Below are 24000 nucleotides of genomic sequence, written 5' to 3' on the forward strand. Positions count from 1 at the left end.
AAGTATATTTTATTGTATATACGCTGAGAGCATATGCACCAAGACAAATTCCTTGTGTGTCCAATCACACTTGGCCAATAAAAATTCTATTCTATTCTATTCTATTTAATTATCACAACTCATTAAATTTATCATGCCCATTCCTGCTATTTTGCATAAACTCCATCCAACCTCTCTTTCTACTGCAGTATATCTTGCTGCCAGCCTTCCATCAAATTCTTTCCTTAGGCGCTTATTCTACCATTGGCCCATCCTCCACCTCAGGAGGTCTCCAAACTTGGCAACTTTAAGACTTGTGGACTTCAATTCCCAGAATTCCTCAGCCAGCCAAGCTGCCAAGTTTGGAGACCCCCTGCTCTGCCTCACATAATGTACAGGGCACATATGCCTATTACAACTTTCCACTCGGTGCCTAATAATAAACAGGTTCAAAGGTGATCACAAATAGGCAAAAGTCTAGAACTCTTTGCCAAATTTGAACCATTGGAAATGTTTCAACTGTCAAAGTGTGGGCTTTATTACTAGTGCAAGGCAATGCGAGAGAGCTTCGTGGGCTTAGTCCAGTGATGGCAAACCATTTTTGGCTCGGGTGCCAAAAGGGCGTGTGCGCACGCTACGGCATGTGTGCATTCCCACATCCATATCCCACACAGATGCATACAACCTCCCTTGCTGCCCCCCCTCCCGCTTGAACATGCACATAGGCCACATTGAAGCCTCTGGATGCCTGAAGCCTGGCACAAAACGCCCAAACGTGCCAAACATTTGGAAACAAACTTCCAGTTAGCCCATCGAGTTGGGGGTTTTTGCCATCCCCAGGGTTTAGGGAAGCTCTTGAAGCCTGGGGAGAGTGAAAACTGCCAAAAAGAAGGCTGAAAATCACCTGGCCAGCGAGTGCATGCCGTCTCACCTGCCCTCAGATAAATAATAAAATAAATACAGTGATACCTTGTCTTACAAATTTAACTGGTTCCGGGACAAGGTTTGTAAGGTGAAAAGTTTGTAAGACAAAACAATGTTTCCCATAGGAATCAATGGAAAAGCAATTAATGCATGCAAACCCAAAACTCACCCCTTTTGCCAGCCGAAGCGCCCGTTTTGGCACTGCTGGGATTCCCCTGAGGCTCCCCTCCATGGGAAACCCCACCTCCGGACTTCCGTGTTTTTGTGATGCTGCAGGGGAATCCCAACAGGGGAATTCCAGTAACGCAAAAACGGGTGCTTCGCTGCCAATGGAAGTCTGGAGGTGGGGTTTCCAGCGAGGGGAGCCTCAGCGAAATTGCAGCATCGCAAAAACACAGAAGTCCTCGAAACCCCACCTCTGGACTTTCATGTTTTTGAATGCTGTGATTTTGCTGAGGCTCCCCTCGCTGGGAAACCCCACCTCCGGACTTCCGTTGCCAGCGAAATGCCTGTTTTTGCGCTGTTGGGATTCCCCTGCAGCATCGCAAAAACACAGAAGTCCGGAGGTGGGGTTTCCCAGCGAGGGGAGCCTCAGGGGAATCCCAGCAGCACAAAAACAGGCGCTTCGCTGGCAACAGAAGTCCAGAGGCGGGGCATCCCAGTGGTGGCGGCTTGGGTTTGTAAGGTGAAAATAGTTTGGAACAAGAGGCAAAAAAATCTTTAAAAATTTGTATGACGAGGGGTTTGTAAGACGAGGTATCACTGTACTTTATTGTCAAAGTATATACACAAGTAGACCCATACAACAAAATTCACATGACACCTAAAGACCAGTCCCAACACACATAACAATCCCCAAAAGATATGCCCCACCCAGCACAAACTCCTGACCCTGAACCACCCAAACATCTAAACGACAGGCCAAGATATGGTTCTGCGTGCCATAGGTTTGCCATCACTGTTATAGTCACTGCGTTCCTCCTGAAACAAAATGTAAAATATGCTCTAAATACTTGATTCATCAGGAGCACAAAGCAATCAGTGTTGTTTCTCTATATCCATAAAACCATTTCCCAATTAAAAAAAATCCCCACTGGGGACCTAAATGGGAGAATACCACACTGAAGATGACTACTAGGTCGATCGATAGCAATCCCCACCTGCCCCCTCACTCCCAGTTTTCCCTCCCGCCCATCTTTTATTCTCACTTTGCTGTGTTCTCATTGTGGTTTTTAAATTATTTATTCTATTGTTCCATCGCTTTGCTACTGTTATGGCCACACTCCTTTTCATTTCTCCAATTTTACTGTTGTAAGCTGCCTAGAGTAGCCCCACAGCGAGATGGGCAGTAAACAAACAAATAAAAATGCTTCCAAAACAAACACAGCCTGAAAATCCTATGGTAATTATGTCTTTCCCATCTCAGAAAGTTCTGGTCACTTTGGGTCAAGGGTTTCTCAATTTAAGTACATGAGAAATTAACCAAAGGAAGTGTTGTCATCCCACAAGCTTCCCTGAGCAGCTCATCAGGGCTCATTGCTTTGACTAAAAAACAAGCAAAGCAAAATCTCTCTGCTTAAATCTCTTCTCATGCAAATGAGAAAATTTCGTTCCTTGTCAATTCAAACAGGACTCATGTCACGAATAATCTTTCCTCCAGAGGAGTCCAAGCTAACTTAATCTCATTAAATTATGGTCACAGCCATACCAGTCCTTATTATCATCTCATATAAAGAAATTAGAGTTGATAAATACAGATAAATCCTATCATCAGAGAGAATGCATCATTATGCCCAAATCCTGCTCTGTAGATGCATCAACAAAAGTGGCAGATAAGCGAAGGGGAAACCACCTCCTCTGAAGGTTTGCAACACATCCCGACTTGTCTAAAAGCATGAAGGAATTATCTCTCTCCTTTATTTTTGCTTTCTGTCACACATGAAAACTACGAAATTAAAATAGATCAACTGGAACCTGTTATGAATTCCTACTTTAAGATTAAACCCCAAGATACAGAAAGTACACAGGCTTTACCATGCTAACCTATCGTATGTTCAATTATAACTATGCCACAAACTAATGACTAATGCCATGACTTATACACTTTTACACTGAGCTTACCTTAAACCCATATTTTAGAGCTAAAAGTAATGATTTAAAGCAGTGTTTTTCAAACTTGGCAACTTTAAGATGTGCGGACTTCAATTCTATGTGCCATTTCAAAGCCCATTCCTCCACTCAAAATATATATATGCCATGGCAGTATTACAGTAGTCCCTCACCTATTGCTGGTGTTACGTTCCAGACCTGGTCGCGATAGGTGAAATCCGCGATGGGGAATTTATCGACTGATAGTACTTATTTAAGTATTTATATTGTAATTGTTTGGTAAGTTTTCATTGTTTTAAATGTTTATAAACCCTTCCCACACAGTATTTATTTTAGATACAGTATTTAAATACAGTATTTACAATTTTAGATTTTTATTTTTTTTAAAAAAACCTGCCGATCGAGTTCGGCGGGCTGTTTAAATCTGCCGATCGGCTTCCTCAGAAACCCGCGATGAAGTGAAGCCACAGTAGGTGAAGCGCGGTATAGCGAGGGACTACTGTAATCCAATTTAACTATAGTATCCTATTAATAAAACATACTTATATGCCCCCAATGCAACAGTGGGTTGCTCCCTGTTCAGACCCGCTCTTAGAACTGGTAGCGGAGGTAGAAGCTCCTCCCACCCAACCAGGACGCTTCTGCACATGTGCAGAAGCAAGCGCAAGCACAAACTGGTAGCAAGCTAATTCAGAAACCACTATTGCCCCAATGAGACAATAACCCCAGATCAGAGTCTTCTGGGCTGAACTGGACTTGATCTCCCAGAATTCCCCTGCCAACATAATGTTGCCAAGTTTGAAAAAACTACTTTAAACCAACCTTGGCAATTTTAAGACTTGTGGATTTGAGCTCCCAGAATTCCTCAGCCACCAAAGCTGGCTGAGGAATTCTGGGTATTGAAGTCTATAAGAGCACAGGTGTCAAACTCACCCACGTGACATATCGCAACAGTTTTTCCTTTTGCGGAGCTGGAGTGACCGTGGCCTGCGTGTAACGCATCCAGCCCACGGGCCACCAGTTTGACACCCCTCTTAGACATGTGGCTCCTGAATTAAATGCAATGAAAACTTCTCCCAGAGAAGTTTATAAAAATTAAAAGCTCACATCAAAAAGGAAAAAAAGATTCTCCTTCCTTTTAACCGTCGCAAATTGAAGCAATTCCAGTCACAATTCAAAGTGTTGGTTATGACCTTTAAAGCCCTACATGGCATTGGACCAGAGTACCTCTGGAACCGCCTGCTACCACACGAATCCCAGCGACCGATAAGGTCCCACAGAGTTGGCCTTCTCCGGGTCCTGTCGACTAAACAATGTCGTCTGGCGGGCCCCAGGGGAAGAGCCTTCTCTGTGGCGGCCCCAGCCCTCTGCAATCAACTCCCCCCGGAGATTAGAACTGCCCCCACACTCCTTGTCTTTCGTAAACTACTCAAGACCCACCTATACCGCCAGGCATGGGGGATTTGAGACATCTTTCCCCCAAGCTTATTATAATTTATGTTTGGTATGTATGTGCTGTTTGGTTTTTTAATTATGATAGGGTTTTTAGTTATTTTTAATATTAGATTTGTGCCATTATAATATTGTTTTTATCATTGTTGTGAGCCGCCCCGAGTCTTCAGAGAGGGGCGGCATACAAATCTAATCTAATAAAAAAACCAACTGTTGAGAGGGAAGAGTCCATTTCAGATCTTGGCTTTACGGAGTTAATATAAGGAAATAAGCAGGTGAGTTGCTTACTGCAATACATTTATACTGTACTTGCTTATTGCAAGTTTAACTCCTCCAGAGTCATTCAAGTCCCCATCTTTTTCAATTGGTCTAAGCTTCTTCTGTTCATTAAAGCAGGCCAAATCCAAATTTAAATTCACAGGACTCTTGGAATTACTGACTACTTCAGGATATGAGTCATGCATAAAAATTGATTGTTAATGTTGCTGACAAAATATAAGATATAAACATATACTGTAACTGCAGAAAACTTAAATGGTGACTGTAGGAATCCAACTGGATCATATCAAGGGCTTATTCAGTCCAAATAATCCCTTGATGACAGGCCTCGGATCCGGGTGGCAGCATCAAAATCTAGCTGGCGTGATAGTAAATAGCAGGCAAGAAAGTCTGTGGGGCATAGTAGCTAAGATATTGTACATGTATACAGGAGATTAAGATGATTTCAATAAACATAAATGGATCAAATTCAGCCATAAAATAGAAAAGAATATTTAATAAATTGAGGAAATGAAAAATAGATATAATATGTTAACAAGAAGTACCTATTTGAATACAACACAAGAAAACTACTAGAATGTGCAAGATTGGGAGACTTATACTCGGCATTAGCAGATTAGAGTAAAAAAGAAATTGTACTATACGTGCAAAAAAAAAAGAAATGTGTGTATACAGATGAAGATGGAATAATTTTGATATGTAAAATATTAAAAATAATAATAAACCACTATTAGTTACAATTTAGGCACCAAAGGAATGCCAAGATGAGTTTTATTCTAGGCTACATAACAAAATAATTGAATTAGACTATGAAAATATTTCTGTGATGGGAGATTATAATGCCATTGCAGAGGTTGAGCTGGACTATAAAATGACAAAAAAGAACAGACAAAAGATATTGTACAGGAAATCTTTGGCTTACAACAGTTCGCTTAGTGACTGATCGAAATTACAACAGTGCTGAAAAAACTTGACTTTATGACTTTTCCATACTTATGGCTGTTGCAGTATCTCCATGGTTACGTGATTTACAGACTCACGTTTATAATGGTTGCAGCGTTCCGGGCTCATGTGCTCCCATTTTGTGACCTTCTGACAAGCAAAATCAATGGGGAAATCAGATTCACTTTAATTTAACAACTGCAGTAATGCATTTATTATATTATTATTATTATTATTATTATTATTATTATTATTATTATTATGTCAATACAACACAGCAAACGAGATCACTATTCTGGATTTCGTATTTCATCACCAGTTGGGCACTTCCCAAGCACCCAGGACTGCGTGATGTAGCGGCGAATTATGTTTGCCAATCTCAGTAAAGCGGCCTTTTGCAATTGACAGATGGAGATTTTGTCAATTCTGATGGTTTTCAAATGTCCGCTGAGATCCTTTGGCACTGCGCCCAGCGTGCCAAGTACCACTGGGACCACTTTAACTGGCTTATGCCAGAGTCGTTGCAGCTCGATTTTCAGATCTTCGTATTTCACTAATTTCTCTAGCTGCTTCTCCTCAATTCTGCTGTCTCCTGGGATTGCGATGTCCATAGTTTCTTTTTCTCCACAATCAGGATGTCTGGTGTGTTATGCTTCAGAATTATTATTATTGTTGTTGTTGTTGTTGTTGTTGTTGTTGTTATTATTATTATTATTATTATTATTATTATTATTATTATTATTTAGATTTGTATGCTGCCCCTCTCCGTAGACTCGGAGCGGCTCACAGCAATAATGAAAACAATGTACAATAACAAATCTAATTATTTAAAAATATCTAAAACCCCCTTATTTAAAAACAAGACATACACACAAACATACCATACATAAATTATATAGGCCTGGGGAAGATGTCTCAATTCCCCCATGCCTGACAGCAGAGGTGGGTTTTAAGGAGTTTACGAAAGGCAAGGAGGCAATTTAACAACTGAAAAGTCATAAAATGGGGCAAAACTCACTTAACAAATGCCTCGCTTACTAACATACATTTTGAGCTCAGTTGTGGTCATAGGTTGAGAACTTCTGGGAAGTCCAGAAGTTCAGAGCTACAGCGGTTGACTGGGTGACCATGGGACAATCAATCTCTCTCACGCAAATATATTTAGGGTTGCGGTAAAGAAAACGGAGAAAGGAATGCTATGTGCCCAACCCTGAGGTCCTGAACAAACAGCAGACTATAAATCCAAGAAGCAAACAAGAGGCTGTAATGAGGCTCTGGGACTGGTACTCCTGGCAGCTGCCCAATGTTGTCAGTTGCTGAAGTCGGTCCCAATTCTTTGTGTGTGTTGTGGGGGCGGGGGATGATCAAAAGGCCATATTGCCCATTCAGACATCCAACTCCCCCTTTCCCTCATCATATTTTGTCTGGGAACATGAAGCAGGTCAAAGACTTTTTGCTGAGAAACTCAAAGCCTGGATTCCTGCCACTTCTTGGAAGGACTCCCCAGCAAAGGGGAGAAAACAGTTGGGGAAACTCATTGAAATACATATCTCTTGGGAGAAGAATGTGGATTATGTCGTGTTCCACAGGACCCTGGCGGTTCTGGAGAGGTCAGATGCATAAGAATTTAGTACACAAGTCAAGGATAGCTAGAAAATCCAGCTTCTGCTTCTGCCTTTAGGGCAGTGTTTCCCAACCTTGGCAACTCGAAGATACCTGGACTTCAACTCCCAGAATTCCCCAGCCAGCATTCGCTGGCTGGGGAATTCTGGGAGTTGAAGTCCAAATATCTTCAAGTTGCCAAGGTTGGGAAACACTGCTTTAGGGACACTAAGGCAATAAAAGCATTGGTGCCTGAGGTTATTCTATTGCTCAACTTCTGGATGTATTTGTATGGACAATACTCTTGCTAAGTGAGTACTCTTACCTAAGGAGATGGGACTATGTCACTTTCACCCATTCGGAGCAATCCCCCACCATCATTTGAACTCTAGATTAATATTGATTTTCCAAAGAAAGGACTGTCTGCTCAAGAAGTTCACAAAGACAACAAATCTGATTAGCAAAGCGTAAGTCACCAGGAACATTTTAGAAACATAGAAACATAGAAGACTGACGGCAGAAAAAGACCTCACGATCCATCTAGTCTGCCCTTATACTATTTTCTGTATTTTATCTTAGGATGGATATATGTTTATCCCAGGCATGTTTAAATTCAGTTACTGTGGATTTATCAACCACGTCTGCTGGAAGTTTGTTCCAAGGATCTACTACTATTTCAGTAAAATAATATTTTCTCACGTTGCTTTTGATCTTTCCCCCAACTAACTTCAGATTGTGTCCCCTTGTTCTTGTATTCACTTTCCTATTAAAAACACTTCCCTCCTGGACCTTATTTAACCCTTTAACATATTCAAATGTTTCGATCATGTCCCCCCTTTTCCTTCTGTCCTCCAGACTATACAGATTGAGTTCATTAAGTCTTTCCTGATCAGTTTTATGCTTAAGACCTTCCACCCTTCTTGTAGCCCGTCTTTGGACTTGTTCAATTTTGTCAATATCTTTTGTAGGTGAGGTCTCCAGAACTGAACACAGTATTCCAAATGTGGTCTCACCAGCACTCTATATAGCGGGATCATAATCTCCCTCTTCTTGTTTGTTATAGGAAGAGGGAGATTATGATCCCACTATATAGAGTGCTGGTGAACTACAAAAGCCTGCAGAAGTGAGGATAAAGTATCAGCTGGGGTTGTAACTCATCCTGAAGACTACAAATGTCAAACTCGCCACATCACGTTGCCATCATGAGATGTTTCACGGCATTTTTCCCTCCATAGAGCCGGGGTGTGTGTGGCCTGCATGTGACATACCCATCCGTGGGCCTCCAGTTTGACACCAGGAATTCAGTAACATACCACATCTTACTTTTGTTCCAGTTAGAATTAGTAACTCTTTCAACGGGGATAAGATTGGTTTGGTTCCACATAACCTTTTCCCAAAACTTTTCACTTTTCGGAGAAATTAGGACTACCACTCCAAATAGCGTCAGTGCTAGGTAATGAAATATCTACAAGAAAACAGCCAAGCTCAGAGAGGATCCCTCATTCTGCAGATACTCTGAAATTCGGCACTGTTTTCAAGTAGAGAAAAAAAAAAATCTGCAGAATCATCTTGAACGGAACGTGCTGGAATTTGTTTGGAATCCAGTATGTAATGATTGCATTCCCTAGTTTTGTCTCTAATTTTGTAGCTAGACACTTGGCAGCATGGTCTTAAAAGTGATTCCCTCTAAAACCTTTTCCATTTTAGAACTGTTTAGCTATTTTTAGTTGTGGCCATATAGAACAGTGGAAGCCTATTCTATATGTCTAAGGCGGTATATCTAGAATTCTCTTTTTTCTTTTCTTTTTTCCTAGAGCAAGATAAAAGGAAAGTCTGCGAAGATGGACTAGAATTTCAAGGTGAGATTAGTATATCTAAGGAGATTTTTCTAAACACACAACTTTCTCTTCTGGCTTTATGAAAGCTGCCACACCATATAAACAGAGTAGGGGAACCTAATATTAGGACTTCAAGCCAGCATGTCAGGCCCTAAAAACACTTCAAAAGTTGCCACAAATTATTACTGTGACAGGAGGAAAAGTTATTAAAGACAAGAAGAGGATGAGCAGCAAAAAGATGGATAGATTCAGTTCAGTGACAGAGAGCGCACCATTGGGAGACTTGACAGAACAGGTTGTGTACAAGGGTCGCCCAGAAAGTAATGCACCACATTTTTTTTCTCAGCCTATAATAATGATACGAAAGCGAAACTTTAGATATACATTATTTGAATTGTCAGGAGTGCATGTGTAAATTTTGCATTTCTTCAGACAGATAGTGTAGCTGCAGCAGTGTTTTGAAATAGCGTCTGTAAGTGATGTACGTTACAAGCAGCGTGTCATCATTGAATTTCTCACTGCGGAGAAAGAAACTGTTGGGAGCATTTGTGTACAGTTTCTGGAGAATCTGCAGTCGACAGAAGTACAGTTAGTTGCTGGGCACAGAGAGTGAGGCCATTAGAAGAACAGAACAGAAGAACAGAGGGTGAGGCCAGTAGAATAAGGAGTGGTACCGACAGGGCCTATATCCCCCTGTGTCTCACTGGAGGAAGGCCATAGAGCGGGACAGAGATTACTTGGAAAAATAGGGAGTGTGGAAGAAACACCATTCTTTCTTGGGTGTAAGTTTCATTGTCTTCAATAAATAATTGTTCAAGAAAAAAATGTGGTGCAGTACTTCCTGGGAGCCCCTCGTAGAAGATCTGTCTATGTGGTCGTCAGGAGTCAAAAATGACTTCATGGCACATTATCAGTCAATCAAATTATTGACAATATTTAATTTAGCGTTCAATAGAAATTAAATCAAAATTAGTCTTCACCCTGGCCTTTCTACACTACTCAGTAGCTAAGCGCGGGTATTGGTCTGGCAAGGGTGGTGTATCCTAGCAAAGTGTATGAAGTAGATTTAGATATTGGGAAGAATTTCCTGGAAGCCTTCAACCAGAAGCTAGCTAAGCATCTGCCCAAAATATTTTGGCAGATCTTGCCCTGGGAAGGATCTTGGACTAGATGTTCTCTGCAGTGTTTTTTCCAACTCTAGGATTTTATGCTTTTAACTTCCATGAAGCTACACACACCAACATTAAAAGCAACAGTGGGAGTTGGGTCTTCTACCCCTGTGTACTATTCCCATCAGTGCCAATCAGCATGACCCGCTCAGATTACAATTTGGGAGTCCCAAATCTCTGGTTTGATCTTTAAATCTTATTAGAGGCAGCTCAAACTTTCCTTTAAAAAGAAGCCTCCGACTTTTCTACTTTGCAGCTTGGTCTGCTCCACCATCTGATGCAAGGGTTTTAAATCATAGGAGTGCTGAGTGCTACATATACTAAAATAAGGCTAAAAAGAGGCCTTCTTCCAATAATGAGTCCCGAAGGATCTCATCACTCACCTTAAGGAAGGAGCTGGTGAAATGCACCCCGCAGGCTTTGCAACTCTGCTCTGAGGCTGTGGGAGATGGGAAGGAGCTGTAGCCAGCATTGGAGTAGGCTCGGGTTCCTGGCTGCGGGCAGTGTGGTATGTCTTCAGGCTGTCCATTCAGGCAAAACCAGTTGCAACATGCAGCCCACATGATAGCTGTGGATTTTTCAAACAAAAGTCAGTCAACAGGATGAAAGAAGCCAGGTTTCTTGGCTTGAAATAAGGACTTTAGAAAGCATGAAACTAGGTTAGGTTAGGTTTATTGGATTTATATGCCGCCCCTCTCCGCAAACTCGGGGCGGCTCACAACAATAATAAAAAACAGTACAGTACATAATACCAAATCCAATGCCCACCCATCTAGTTACAATTTAAATTAATAATCTCATAAAAACAGTATATATAAAAAACAGGCACACAGTCAATCAATCAACAAAACAACATGGGCAAGGGGGAGGCACAGAAATAATTTCTTCTGGGATTTAAAAACACGAATTCTCCTTTTACTGAGTTGAATCTGGTAAATAATCTCATTTCACAGCATGACAAAATGGGCCAGACTCATTAGGAATAGAGAGATACTACACCTCCTTATTATTACACACACATACGGGATCTAAAGCTCAGCTGTTTGCAGGTAATAAGGGAATATACAGGGAATATATTTTTCTCAGTTAAAATGTATTTATTTTAAATCCCTGAATACAACAATCAAAACGTGTGCCTGTCAAATTTCATTTGACATTGTTGTGGTATTTTATAAGGCTGCTAAAGGTCCAATCTGCACACCCTCATCTACTTAAAGAGTTGATTCTCTTATAATAGACACTTTTCCAACCAATAAAAAAATACCCTTCAATAAAAAGAAAGTGGAATAATTTCAGCCATCTCTTTGTTTATAATAATTGTATTAACAACCAATTTTATCACAATGTAAACAATTTTAGTAACGTATCATTTCCCCTTTAAATAAAACAATGACCTACTTCCCATATCTCATCTCTTATCTATAAGCAAATCTTTAAAGCCTCATCGTTCCATAGAATTCCAGAAGAATTCTAAATCAAGCTGGCTGAAGCATAAACATCAGAGTTATTGTTAATGGCAAGTATTCTGAGCAGAGACAGGTTACAAGCGGTGTGCCACAAGGGTCTGTTCTGGGTCCTATTCTTTTTAATATGTTTGTGAGTGACATAGGGGAAGGTCTGGTAGGGAAGGTTTGCCTATTTGCCGATGACTCTAAAGTGTGCAATAGGGTTGATATTCCTGGGGGCGTCTGTAATATGGTAAATGATTTAGCTTTACTAGATAAATGGTCAAAGCAATGGAAACTGCAGTTTAATGTTTCCAAATGTAAAATAATGCACTTGGGGAAAAGGAATCCTCAATCTGAGTAATTGCATTGGCAGTTCCGTGTTAGCAAAAACTTCAGAAGAGAAGGATTTAGGGGTAGTGATTTCTGACAGTCTCAAAATGGGTGAGCAGTGTGGTCGGGCGGTAGGAAAAGCAAGTAGGGTGCTTGGCTGCATAGCTAGAGGTATAACAAGCAGGAAGAGGGAGATTGTGATCCCCTTATATAGAGCGCTGGTGAGACCACATTTGGAGTACTGTGTTCAGTTCTTGAGACCTCACCTACAAAAAGATATTGACAAAATTGGAAGGGTCCAAAGACGGGCTACAAGAATGGTGGAAGGTCTTAAGCATAAAACGTATCAGGAAAGACTTAATGAACTCAATCTGTATAGTCTGGAGAACAGAAGGAAAAGGGGGGACATGATCGAAACATTTAAATATATTAAGGGGTTAAATAAGGTCCAGGAGGGAAGTGTTTTTCATAGGAAAGTGAACACAAAAACAAGGGGACACAATCTGAAGTTAGTTGGGGGGAAGGTCAAAAGCAACATGAGAAAATATTATTTTACTGAAAGAGTAGTAGATCCTTGGAACAAACTTCCAGCAGATGTGGTAGATAAATCCACAGTAACTGAATTTAAACATGCCTGGGATAAACATAGATCCATCCTAAGATAAAATACAGAAAATAGTATAAGGGCAGACTAGATGGACCATGAGGTCTTTTTCTGCCATCAGACTTCTATGTTTCTATGTTTCTATAATTACAGTATATACATTATATTTCATGTTTATATATTTCTCATTTTTCCTACATTCTTACACATTGTCTTTGTCATACACAGAAGTTAATTTTAATAATGTCTGGCTTTATAGACTATATTTAGAAGAGGATCTGCTTTTACTTAATAAAACTGAGCTTTTACTGATTTAGCCTGAAAATGGGTTTAAACCAGGGGTGAAATTCAGCAGGTTCTGACAGGTTCTGGAGAACCGGTAGTAGAAATTTTGAGCAGTTTAGAGAACCAGCAAATACCACCTCTGGCTGGCCCCAGAGTGGGGAGGGAATGGGGATTTTGCAATATCCTTCCGCCAGGAGTGGGGTGGGAATGGAGACTTTGCAGTATCCTTCCCCTGTCATGCCCACCAAGCCACACCCACAGAATCAGTAGGGAACATTTTTGAATTTCACACTCCTGGTTTAAACATGACAGGGTAGAAAAATGAAATGGAAAAAGATGTTGTCTTGAAAATACAAATGAAACCTACTGATACCTTAATAGTTAAAAGGGGCAAAGAAATAACAAATCAAGTCTAACTTGGATGACTTTCTTGTATTGGATTTACAAGAGAGACATTTTAAATATTTGAAGAACTTTATGAGAAGTGACAAAGAACAATGAAACATAGAAGACTGACGGCAGAAAAAGACCTCATGGTCCATCTAGTCTGCCCTTATGCTATTTCCTGTATTTTATCTTACAATGGATATATGTTTATCCCAGCCATGTTTAAATTCAGTTAAACCAACTATGTCTGCTGGAAGTTTGTTCCAAGGATCTACTACTCTTTCAGTAAAATAATATTTTCTCATGTTGCCTTTAATCATTCCCCCAACTAACTTCAGATTGTGTCCCCTTGTTCTTGTGCTCACTTTCCTATTAAAAACACTTCCCTCCTGAACCTCATTTAACCCTTTAACATATTTAAATGTTTCGATCATGTCCCCCCTTTTCCTTCTGTCCTCCAGACTATACAGATTGAGTTCATTAAGTCTTTCCTGATACGTTTTATGAAGAACAATCATGAAGAATCAGAATTTTACGATATTTGGAATAAATCGTATACATGGTTAAATAAAAGGGGAAAAAATGAGATTTAAATGATTTGAAAGTATGTATAGATATTAGAATTAGTTTTATTTTGTTAACCTTATAGGTAATAAGTACAGTGATACCTTGTCTTACAAGCTTAATTGGTTCCAGGACGAGGTTCTTAAGGTGAAAAGTTTGTAAGATGAAACAATGTTTCCCATAGGAATCAATGGAAAAGCGATTAATGCGTGCAAGCCCAAAACTCACCCCTTTTGCCAGCCGAAGCGCCCGTTTTTGCGCTGCTGGGATTCCCCTGAGGCTCCCCTCCATGGGAAACCTCACCTCCGGATTTCTGTTGCCAGTGAAGTGCCCATTTTTGCACTGCTGGGATTCCCCTGCAGCATCACAAAAACATGGAAGTCCGGAGATGGGGTTTCCCATGGAGGGGAGCCTCAGGGGAATCCCAGCAGCGCAAAAACAAGTGCTTCGCTGGCAACAGAGGTCCGGAAAGGGGGCATCCCAGCAGCGGTGGTAGGTTTGTAAGGTGAAAATAGTTTGTAAGAAGAGGCAAAAAAATCTTAAACCCCGGGTTTGTATCTCGAAAAGTTTGTATGACGAGGCGTTTGTAAGACGAGGTATCACTGTATATAAAAACAAAAATTCTTCTTTTCATTTTATATTAATTTTATAAGTTATTAGTGAATTTTCTTTTTTCTGTATTAGAAAGACTTCAAAAACAACTGGGGTAATTGTAACCCCAAATAGATGTTAAATGTATGTACGTCATGTTTGTCTTTTTATGAAAAATTTAATAAAGTTTATATTTTAAAAAAAGAACAATGAAAAGGAATCAAGGTCAGCACATTATTTGAAGAGATTAAAAATCAAGATTTTTAAAAGTAAATAAATATAAAGTTGGGTTTATTTGATCAAGTTTAAAATAGATATGTTATCTCTGATAACCCTTAATGGATTTTCACCGATCAGCCTTTTTTGTCGTTATTGTTCTTTACCTACTAAAATCAAACCAACCAGAGGAAAAATATAAACACAATAATGAAGGCAGCTGGGGTTAATGGCTGTTTTAAAGAATTGTACACAGATGCAACAGTCATACCCTATGTGCTCCAAAATATTTTTTTTCTAAATATTCCGATTCCAATATTCCAAAACCAATGATAGAAAACAATTGTAACAAAATGTTCAGAAACTAAATTGAAAGAAGCTTGGGGAGCAAAACCACTGCCAAATTCCAAACCAATGTCTGGTCAGTATTCAAATGTTATTTTCTGGAGGAAAGGATGATGCAAATCTCATAAATTAGAATGAAATAAAGTGTTCCCATGTTTATAATGCAAAAGGATCAGAGTCTGAGCTAAAATTTCACAAATCCCTTGGTCAAATCTTCCCACCTTCTACAAATGTAATTGGCATATAAGTCCAATTAATTAATTAATAAATCTGAGCAAATTGGAAATATAGGTAGTCCTCGACTTGCAACAATTTTAGTGATCAAAGTTACAACCGGACTGAAGAAAGTGACTTATGACCGTTTTTCACACTTATGACTGCTGCAGCATCCCAGGTGGTCATATGATCAAAATTCATATTCTTGGCTGCTGACTCATATTTATGATGGTTGCTGTGTCCTGGGGGATCATATAAACCACCTTTTACCACCTTCTGGCAAGCCAAGTCAATGTGGAAAACCGATTCACTTAACAACCGAGTTACTAACTTAGCAACTGCATGGTTCACTTTAACAACTGTGGCAAGAAAGGTCATAAAATGGGGCAAAATTCATTAATATATGTCTTGCTTAGTAACAGAAATTTGGGGCTCAATCATGGTTATAAGGGCAAGGACTACCTGTAATATACCAGCCTGCCTCATATAACACTACTAGATAACATTGGCAACTTTTCGTGACTGCTGTATGACAATATTTTTAAACATAGAAACATAGAAGACTGACGGCATAAAAAGACCTCATGATCCATCTAGTCTGCCCTTATATTATTTCCTGTATTTTTATCTTAGGATGGATATATGTTTATCCCAGGCATGTTTAAGTTCAGTTACTGTGGATTTACCAACCACGTCTGCTGGAAGTTTGTTCCAAGGATCTACTACTCTTTCAGTAAAATAATATTTTCTCATGTTGCTTTTGATCTTTCCCCCAACTAACTTATAGTCTAACTATAGTCCGTTTGTCTACTTCACAAATCATCTAAGGTTTGAGGGTACATCTCTCCTCTTCTTAGACAAAGAAGGCTAGGGTTATCTCAATTGTTGTTCATAGGTTTACCTGCCTTCCCCTCTTATCCCATTTATTGCTGCCCCTTTAAACAGAGAGTTCCAGTAGAATTGGGTCATTGGATCATTGCCCAAACGTGCCTATGAAGAACAGCTTCCAAGCAATGTGGCAATAGCAAAGCAATAGTTGCTACCTTAGGTTTACCGGTGCTAATACAACAACAATAGCATGTCTGCTCGAGTTTTAGAAAGAATTGGTTAGAATACAAAAATAAAACAAAACAATCAGTGAGAAACACGAAATATAAAATACAAAAAGACAGGTAGGTAAATTCTAATAGATAATTCAAAATTATGAAATTAGGAACAGAACAAAACTAAATAAATATTTTGAGATAGATAAGTTAAGGAATCAATGGTACAGTAACATAGAAGATATAATGGTACACAACACTACAAAAATATTACAGTAACATAGAAGATATAATGGTACACAACACTACAAAAATATTACTAGTAACTGTTTGTGGGAGGTTTCTGTCACTTTATGTTTTATATGTTGATGTTACGTAGAGTCTGGTGTATGTTTGATCTGTATATATGTATGCACATGTTTTTTTTAATCATTCAATTAAAATTATTTTTTTTAAAGTAGAAACAATTCCAAATGCAAGGAAATGGCTTTGAAGTATGGGTAGTCCTCAAGTTACAAATGGCCACTTAGCAACCATTCAACATTATGACTTATCTGAGAAAGTAGAAGACCCATATCCTAAATTCCAACGATAGTGGATTATATTTTGGGTGCTCAGCAACGTGACCACTGTTACAGTCTTCTGCAGCATCCCATGGTCACGTATCTTACTTGCACACTTACTTCTAATTTTTGGTAAAACTGCACCTCAGTGAACAATGGATCAGCTTAACAATTGCTACAACGAAGTTACAGATCACAGGGCAAACTTATTTACGAACATTGTGACTTGCAATCGTAATGGCAAGCTTCAATATGATTGTAACTCAAGGAGTCATAACATTGAGTAGATCTCATAACTTTGTAGATAAAATCTCTTTGATTGCATAATTGGCGTAAAATAAATAAATTTAAATCACTCTCAACAAGACTTTCAAGACATAAATACACCTAATCCCTTTGTATAACAGCAAAAAGCAGCATTGAAAGGAGGCAGACATCACCAGCTATTATATTTCGGACCTAAATTCTTGTACCCATTGACAAGCTCTCTGAATTTAAATCAAAGGCAAAAGACAATAGCAAAGGGCAAAGGGACATTTTGCATGTTAAGATAATAAATTGTGAAAATATTGGTAAAGTTGGTAATGACCTTTAAAGCCCTACATGGCAGTGGACCAGAATACCTCCGGAACCGCCTTCTACCGCACAAATCCCAGCAGCCGATTAGGTCCCACATAGTTGGCCTTCTCCGGGTCCCATTGACAAAACAATGTCGTTTGGCGAGCCCCAGGAGAAGAGCCTTCTCTGTGGCGGCCCCGGCCCTCTGGAATCAACTCCCCCCAGAGATTAGAACGGTCCCCACCCTCCTTGTCTTTCGCAAATTACTCAAGACCCACATATATCGCCAGGCATGGGGGAACTGAGACACCTCCCCCAGGCTTTTATATTTTATGTTTGGTATGCATGTGTTGTATGGTTTTAATTGTTGGGGTTTTATATATACTTTTTTAAAATATTAGATTTGTATCTATTATATTGTTTTTGTTATTGTTGTGAGCTGCCCCGAGTATTATTATTATTATTATTATTATTATTATTATTATTATTATTATTATTAAGAGGGAATAATAAGTAAACTGCCATAAATTAGAGTTCTAGCCTATTATTTCCTAAATCTCTGGGCCAGTTTTTGACAATTATAGTTGTAATAAAGATTTTATAGTGAGATGGCACCAAAACCTCAGGGAGAAAGAAGTGAAAGTTAAGACAGCTTAATTATTGCTACATTTAATTAAGGAAGTAATTGCAATAGGGAAGATCTACATGAAAGGTCAGATGATTCATTGCACAATGCACACATGACTAGCAGTAAAAATTGCCAGGGAATTTGTAAAAGCCTGGCACTCTGACAAATCAGCCCTCAGTAGACACATGAACATTAACAATCTATAGAATATGCAAGAGATAATCCACCAGCCCAAAAGAGAAAAAGGCTGCAGCATCTCTTCACCAGTAATCAGCACTTGGATCAGCATAGATAAGTCCTTCACAAGTAGTGGGGCGTGCCCCCCTGGCTTCGAACAGCACCCCAAAACCTCCTTCCACCCCAAAGCCTCCCAGCAGAGGTGGTGCTTATGGGGCAGGCCAGGGATGCCAAAACCTCGGCTTGATTAAGCTGGCTTGGCCCCATGTCAAAAAAGAGCCCTAACCATGGTAGCCTATGCCTGCCTAACCGAAAACAGGCTCTACTGAGATCAGTGTGACTTACTCCCAGCCAATGGTTTACTTGCAGCTTATAATAAGTAAAATAATAGAAACTACAAGCAAAGGTTGCAGGAACTGGGCATGGATAGTCTAATGAAGAGAAGGTTCAGGGGGGACAGTCTTATTTATTTATTTATTAGATTTGTATGCCGCCCCTCTCCGTAGACTCGGGGCGGCTCACAACACAATAAAACAGTTCATGACAAATCTAATAATTTACAATTTAAAATATTTTTAAAAATCCATTATTAAAAAGACATACATACAAACATACCATACATAAATTATATAGGCCCTGGGGAAATATCTCAGTTTCCCCCGTGCCTGACGACAAAGGTGGGTTTTGAGAAGTTTACGAAAGGCAAGGAGGGTAGGGGCAGTTCTAATCTCTGGGGGAACTGGTTCCAGAGAGTCGGGGCCGCCACAGAGAAGGCTCTTCCCCTGGGGCCCGCCAACCGACAATGTTTAGTTGACGGGACCCAGAGAAGGCCAACTCTGTGGGACCTAATCAGTCGCTGGGATTCGTGCAGCAGAAGGCGGTCTCGGAGATATTCTGGTCCGATGCCATGAAGGGCTTTATAGGTCAGAACCAACACTTTGAATTGTGACCGGAAATTGATCGGCAACCAATGCAGACTGCGGAGTGTTGGTGTAACATGGGAATACCTGGGGAAGGGGCTGCCACAGTGAGGAAGGGGTCACATACTTGAGGGGCTGCCACAGTGAGGAAGGGGTCACACTGTTTTCCAAAGCACCAGAGGGCCAGACAAGGAGCAATGGATGGAAGCTGACCAAGGAGAGATTCAACCTGGAAATAAGGAAGAACTTTCTGACTGTGAGAGCAATTTACCAGTGGAATGGCCTGCTTGCGGAGGTTGTGAATGCTCCAACACTGGAGACCGTTAAGAGGAGACTTGACTGTCATATGTCTGGGATGGTATAGGGTCTCCTGCACGAGCAGGAGTTTGGACTAGAACAGTGTTTCCCAACCTTGGCAACTTGAAGATATCTGGACTTCAGCTCCCAGAATTCCCCAGCCAGCATTCACTGGCTGGGGAATTCTGGGAGTTGAAGTCCAGGTATCTTCAAGTTGCCAAGGTTGGGAAACACTGGACTAGAAGACCCACAGGGTCCCTTCCAACGCAAACTATAAATAAAATCAATAATAAATATTAACACTAAAATTCAATTGGGGCCCAGATCGGAGAGTTTGGGGGGTGAAAAATGTTTACTTCCTCCCAGGCGGTTAGGGGGGGCTTAACAGAAAATAATTGAGAAACACTAGCATAGATTAACTCCAAAGGTTAATTTCAGACTAACATTCATGTAAGCAATACGCCAATCAAGAAACTGCCAAAGAGCCATCAGTAAACAGCCAAACCAAGGAATCTCTAAGACCGCCCCCTCCCACAGAGTCAGGCAGGACAGCATAATATAAACTGACAGCAAAGAGCAGTCCTTATTTATTTATGCCATTTGTAGGCCACCCAACTCCTTGCGGACTCTGGGTGACTAGCTCTGATGATGTTACCCAGTTAGGGTAATGACACATTTGCAAGGAAACAAGCAAGCTCAGAGAGAACCAAGGATCCCTCAAAACGTTTTTATAGAATAACCAAAATTTAACTGAAGTAAGTATATATATATATATATATATATATAATTTATGTATTTATTATTTATTTATTTATTAGATTTGTATGCCGCCCCTCTCCGCAGACTCGGGGCGGCTCACAACAATAATAAAAACAACGTATCACAAATCTAATATTAAAAAGTCTCTAAAAACCCCTTATTTAAAAAGCCAGACACACACACAAACATACCATGCATCAATTATATAGGCCAGGGGGAGATGTCTCAATTCCCCCATGCCTGACGGCAGAGGTGGGTCTTCAAAAGCTTTCGAAAGGCAAGGAGGGTGGGGGCAATCCTAATCTCTGGGGGGAGCTGGTTCCAGAGGGTCGAGGCCGCCACAGAGAAGGCTCTTCCCCTGGGTCCTGCCAGACGACATTGTTTAGTCGACGGGACTCGGAGAAGGCCAACTCTGTGGGACCTAACTTATCGCTGGGATTCGTGCGGCAGAAGGCGGTTCCGGAGGTATTCTGGTCCAATGCCATGAAGGGCTTTCTATAATTAAACCAGACACAGCCCCTCATTCAAGGAAAGGAATACTGTAGCTCCTTCCAAGCAAGTGATTAGCTAAACCCAATACTCAGCAACATATCTCCTTATAACTAACATGTTTTAAGACATATTCTACCTCCCAGTAGTCCAGCTCATCTTTATAAAAGACAAAATAATGTTCTTCTTTTACAGGTTGGATATGAAAAAATTACAGCAATATAGTATATATATGTAACTTATAAATGACTGACTGAAAGTGTGTCATATATTTCATGAAGTCAAAATAACTACACGGGCAGAATAATTGAAACTAATGAAAGAATGACACACACCCCTTCTCAAAAGCCATCAGTGTCACTTGAAATGTTTATATGCACCTATAAATAAATAATCCTATTGTTTTACCCAGTTCATGTTCTCCTATATATCCCCATATACATATCCTTATATACATGATTCACCTTCAGATATCATGTGGTGTGTTTTTTTCAAAAGCAATAAAACCATCACAGTGGTTGATATTTTAAGGTCAGTGTGATGCATGAACTAAGGCAGTAGATAATAAGGGCGGTAGAGAAGAAGGGCGGTAGAGAAGAAGCTGGTAACTACAGGCCAGTTAGCTTGACATCAGTTGTAGTTAAAATGATGGAGACTCTACTCAAAAAGAGGATAAATCAGCACCTAAAAAACAATAACTTATTGGACCCAAATCAGCATGGCTTTACTGAAGGCAAATCATGTCAGACTAATCTCATTGATTTCTTTGACTATGTCACAAAGGTGTTGGATCAAGGTGGTGCCGTGGATATTGCCTACCTGGACTTCAGCAAAGCCTTTGATACGGTTCCACATAAAGAGCTGATAAATAAATTAGTGAAGATTGGACTTAATCCCTGGATAGTTGTTTCCAAATGTAAAATAATGCACTTGGGGAAAAGGAATCCTCAATCTGAGTACAGTGATCCCCCGCTCGTTGCGAGGGTTCCGTTCCAGGACCCCCCGCAACGAGCGGGTTTTCGCGAAGTAGCGCTGCGGAAGTAAAAACACCATCTGCGCATGTGCAGATGGTGTTTTAAACTTCCGCAGCGCTAGCGAGGAGCCGAAGATTGTGGGGCGGCGCGGCTGTTTTAAAACGTCGCCGCCGACATGGGGGGCTCGCTAGCACCCCCCCGAACCCCCAACCCGGGTTTGGGGGGGTGCTAGCAAGCCCCCCATGTCGGCGGGGATGTTTTAAAACACCCGCGCGGCTTTCCAATGAGTCCCGAAGACAAACGCGGAAGTTTGCCGTTTGTCTTCGGGACTCATTGGAAAGCTCCAATCGTTTTAAAACAGTTGGGCCGTTCTCCGCTGACTCCTGGCGAACTTCCCCGCTTTAGGAGTCAGCGGAGAACGGCGCGCCTGCTTGGCTTCGCTCGCCGCTGCAGCCAACGCGCGCTACGATCTTCCGGGCCAGCCAGGCTCAGTGACGGAAGGCAGCCGCTTGGCCCGGGATGCTGGGCCGAGAGGAGCCGGGCTTGATCCGCTGAGCCTGGCTGGCCCGGAAGATCGTAGCGCGCGTTGGCTGCAGCGGCGAGCGAAGCCAAGCCGGCAGCAATGTCGCCGCCGCTTCAGCCAACGCGCGCTACGATCTTCCGGGCCAGCCAGGCTCAGCGGATCAAGCCTGGCTCCTCTCGGCCCAGCATCCCGGGCCAAGCGGCTGCCTTCCGTCACTGAGCCTGGCTGGCTCGGAAGATCGTAGCGCGCGTTGGCTGCAGCGGCGGCGACATTGCTGCCGGCTTGGCTTCGCTCGCCGCTGCAGCCAACGCGCGCTACGATCTTCCGGGCCAGCCAGGCTCAGTCACGGAAGGCAGCCGCTTGGCCCGGGATGCTGGGCCGAAAGGAGCCGGGCTTGAAGATCGCAGCGCACGTTGGCTGCGGTGGCGAGGGCTTGCGATGGAGGGTGGAGGAAGCGGCCATGGGAGGGCGAGCTGCCTCAGGGAGGAGGATCGGGCGGGACCAGATGGGGGCTGGAATTTCTCCGCTGGGAAGAAGCGGCCAGGGCGAAGGGCGGGCGAGCGGCGAAGGGCGGGCGAGCGGGTGCTGGGGAGGGCTTCTCGCCCTCCCGCCAGCAAGAGGGGGAGCGAACGGCGTGGGCAGGCGAAGGGCGGGCGAGCGGCAGCGAGGAGTTTGCGTGGGCGGTGGGGAAACTCCTTGCTGATGCCAGCAAGAGGGGGAAGACCCAGGGAAGCCGCCCAGCAGCTGATCTCCCGGTTGCCATCTACGCATGCGTGCCCATAGAAAAAAAGGGCACGCATGCGTAGATGGTATTTTGACTTCCGGGTTGAAAAATCGCGAATTACCCTGTTCGCAATGGTCGGGGACGCAATAACCGGGGGATCACTGTATTGTATTGGCAGTTCTGTGTTAGCAAAAACTTCAGAAGAGAAGGATTTAGGGGTAGTGATTTTTGACAGTCTCAAAATGGGTGAACAGTGCAGTCAGGCGGTAGGGAAAGCAAGTAGGATGCTTGGCTGCATAGCTAGATGTATAACAAGCAGGAAGAGGGAGATTATGATCCCGCTATATAGAATGCTGGTGAGACCACATTTGGAGTACTGTATTCAGTTCTGGAGACCTCACCTACAAAAAGATATTGACAAAATTGAACGGGTCCAAAGACGGGCTACAAGAATGGTGGAAGGTCTTAAGCATAAAACGTATCAGGAAAGACTTAATGAACTCAATCTGTATAGTCTGGAGGACAGAAGGAAAAGGGGGGACATGATCGAAACATTTAAATATATTAAAGGGTTAAATAAGGTCCAGGAGGGAAGTGTTTTTAATAGGAAAGTGAACACAAGAACAAGGGGACACAATCTGAAGTTAGTTGGGGGAAAGATCAAAAGCAACATGAGAAAATATTATTTTACTGAAAGAGTAGTCGATCCTTGGAACAAACTTCCAGCAGACGTGGTAGATAAATCCACAGTAACTGAATTTAAACATGCCTGGGATAAACATATATCCATCCTAAGATAAAATACAGAAAATAGTATAAGGGCAGACTAGATGGACCATGAGGTCTTTTTCTGCCGTCAGACTTCTATGTTTCTATGTTTCTATGAACTCATTACTTGTTCAACATTATCTATGAACTAGGATACTTTGGCTAGCTATTGTTAAAGCTTTTGCCATGAATCAAAGCTTGCTAAGTTAGCAAACCTTGATGCAGCACTGATCAGGCGTGTATAACCAGGTTCACCGTCCCCAGAGATGGATTTCGATTGCTCAAAACAAAACACAG

General features: G+C 41.6%; 1 protein-coding gene across 2 annotated transcripts in view; it reads right to left on the reverse strand.

Moving 5' to 3' along the window:
• RFFL (ring finger and FYVE like domain containing E3 ubiquitin protein ligase) overlaps positions 1–24000 on the reverse strand; it is a 75700-nt gene that overhangs the window by 20994 nt on the left and 30706 nt on the right. For both annotated transcript variants that reach the window (XM_070735149.1, XM_070735148.1), the window contains one exon: positions 10678–10862. In XM_070735149.1, coding sequence (XP_070591250.1) covers positions 10678–10857 — 180 coding nt within the window. In that variant the 5' untranslated portion in view covers positions 10858–10862. The remainder of the gene's footprint in view (positions 1–10677; positions 10863–24000) is intronic.

The sequence above is a fragment of the Erythrolamprus reginae genome, chromosome 1, assembly GCF_031021105.1.
Source record: "Erythrolamprus reginae isolate rEryReg1 chromosome 1, rEryReg1.hap1, whole genome shotgun sequence".
NCBI lineage: Eukaryota > Metazoa > Chordata > Lepidosauria > Squamata > Dipsadidae > Erythrolamprus > Erythrolamprus reginae.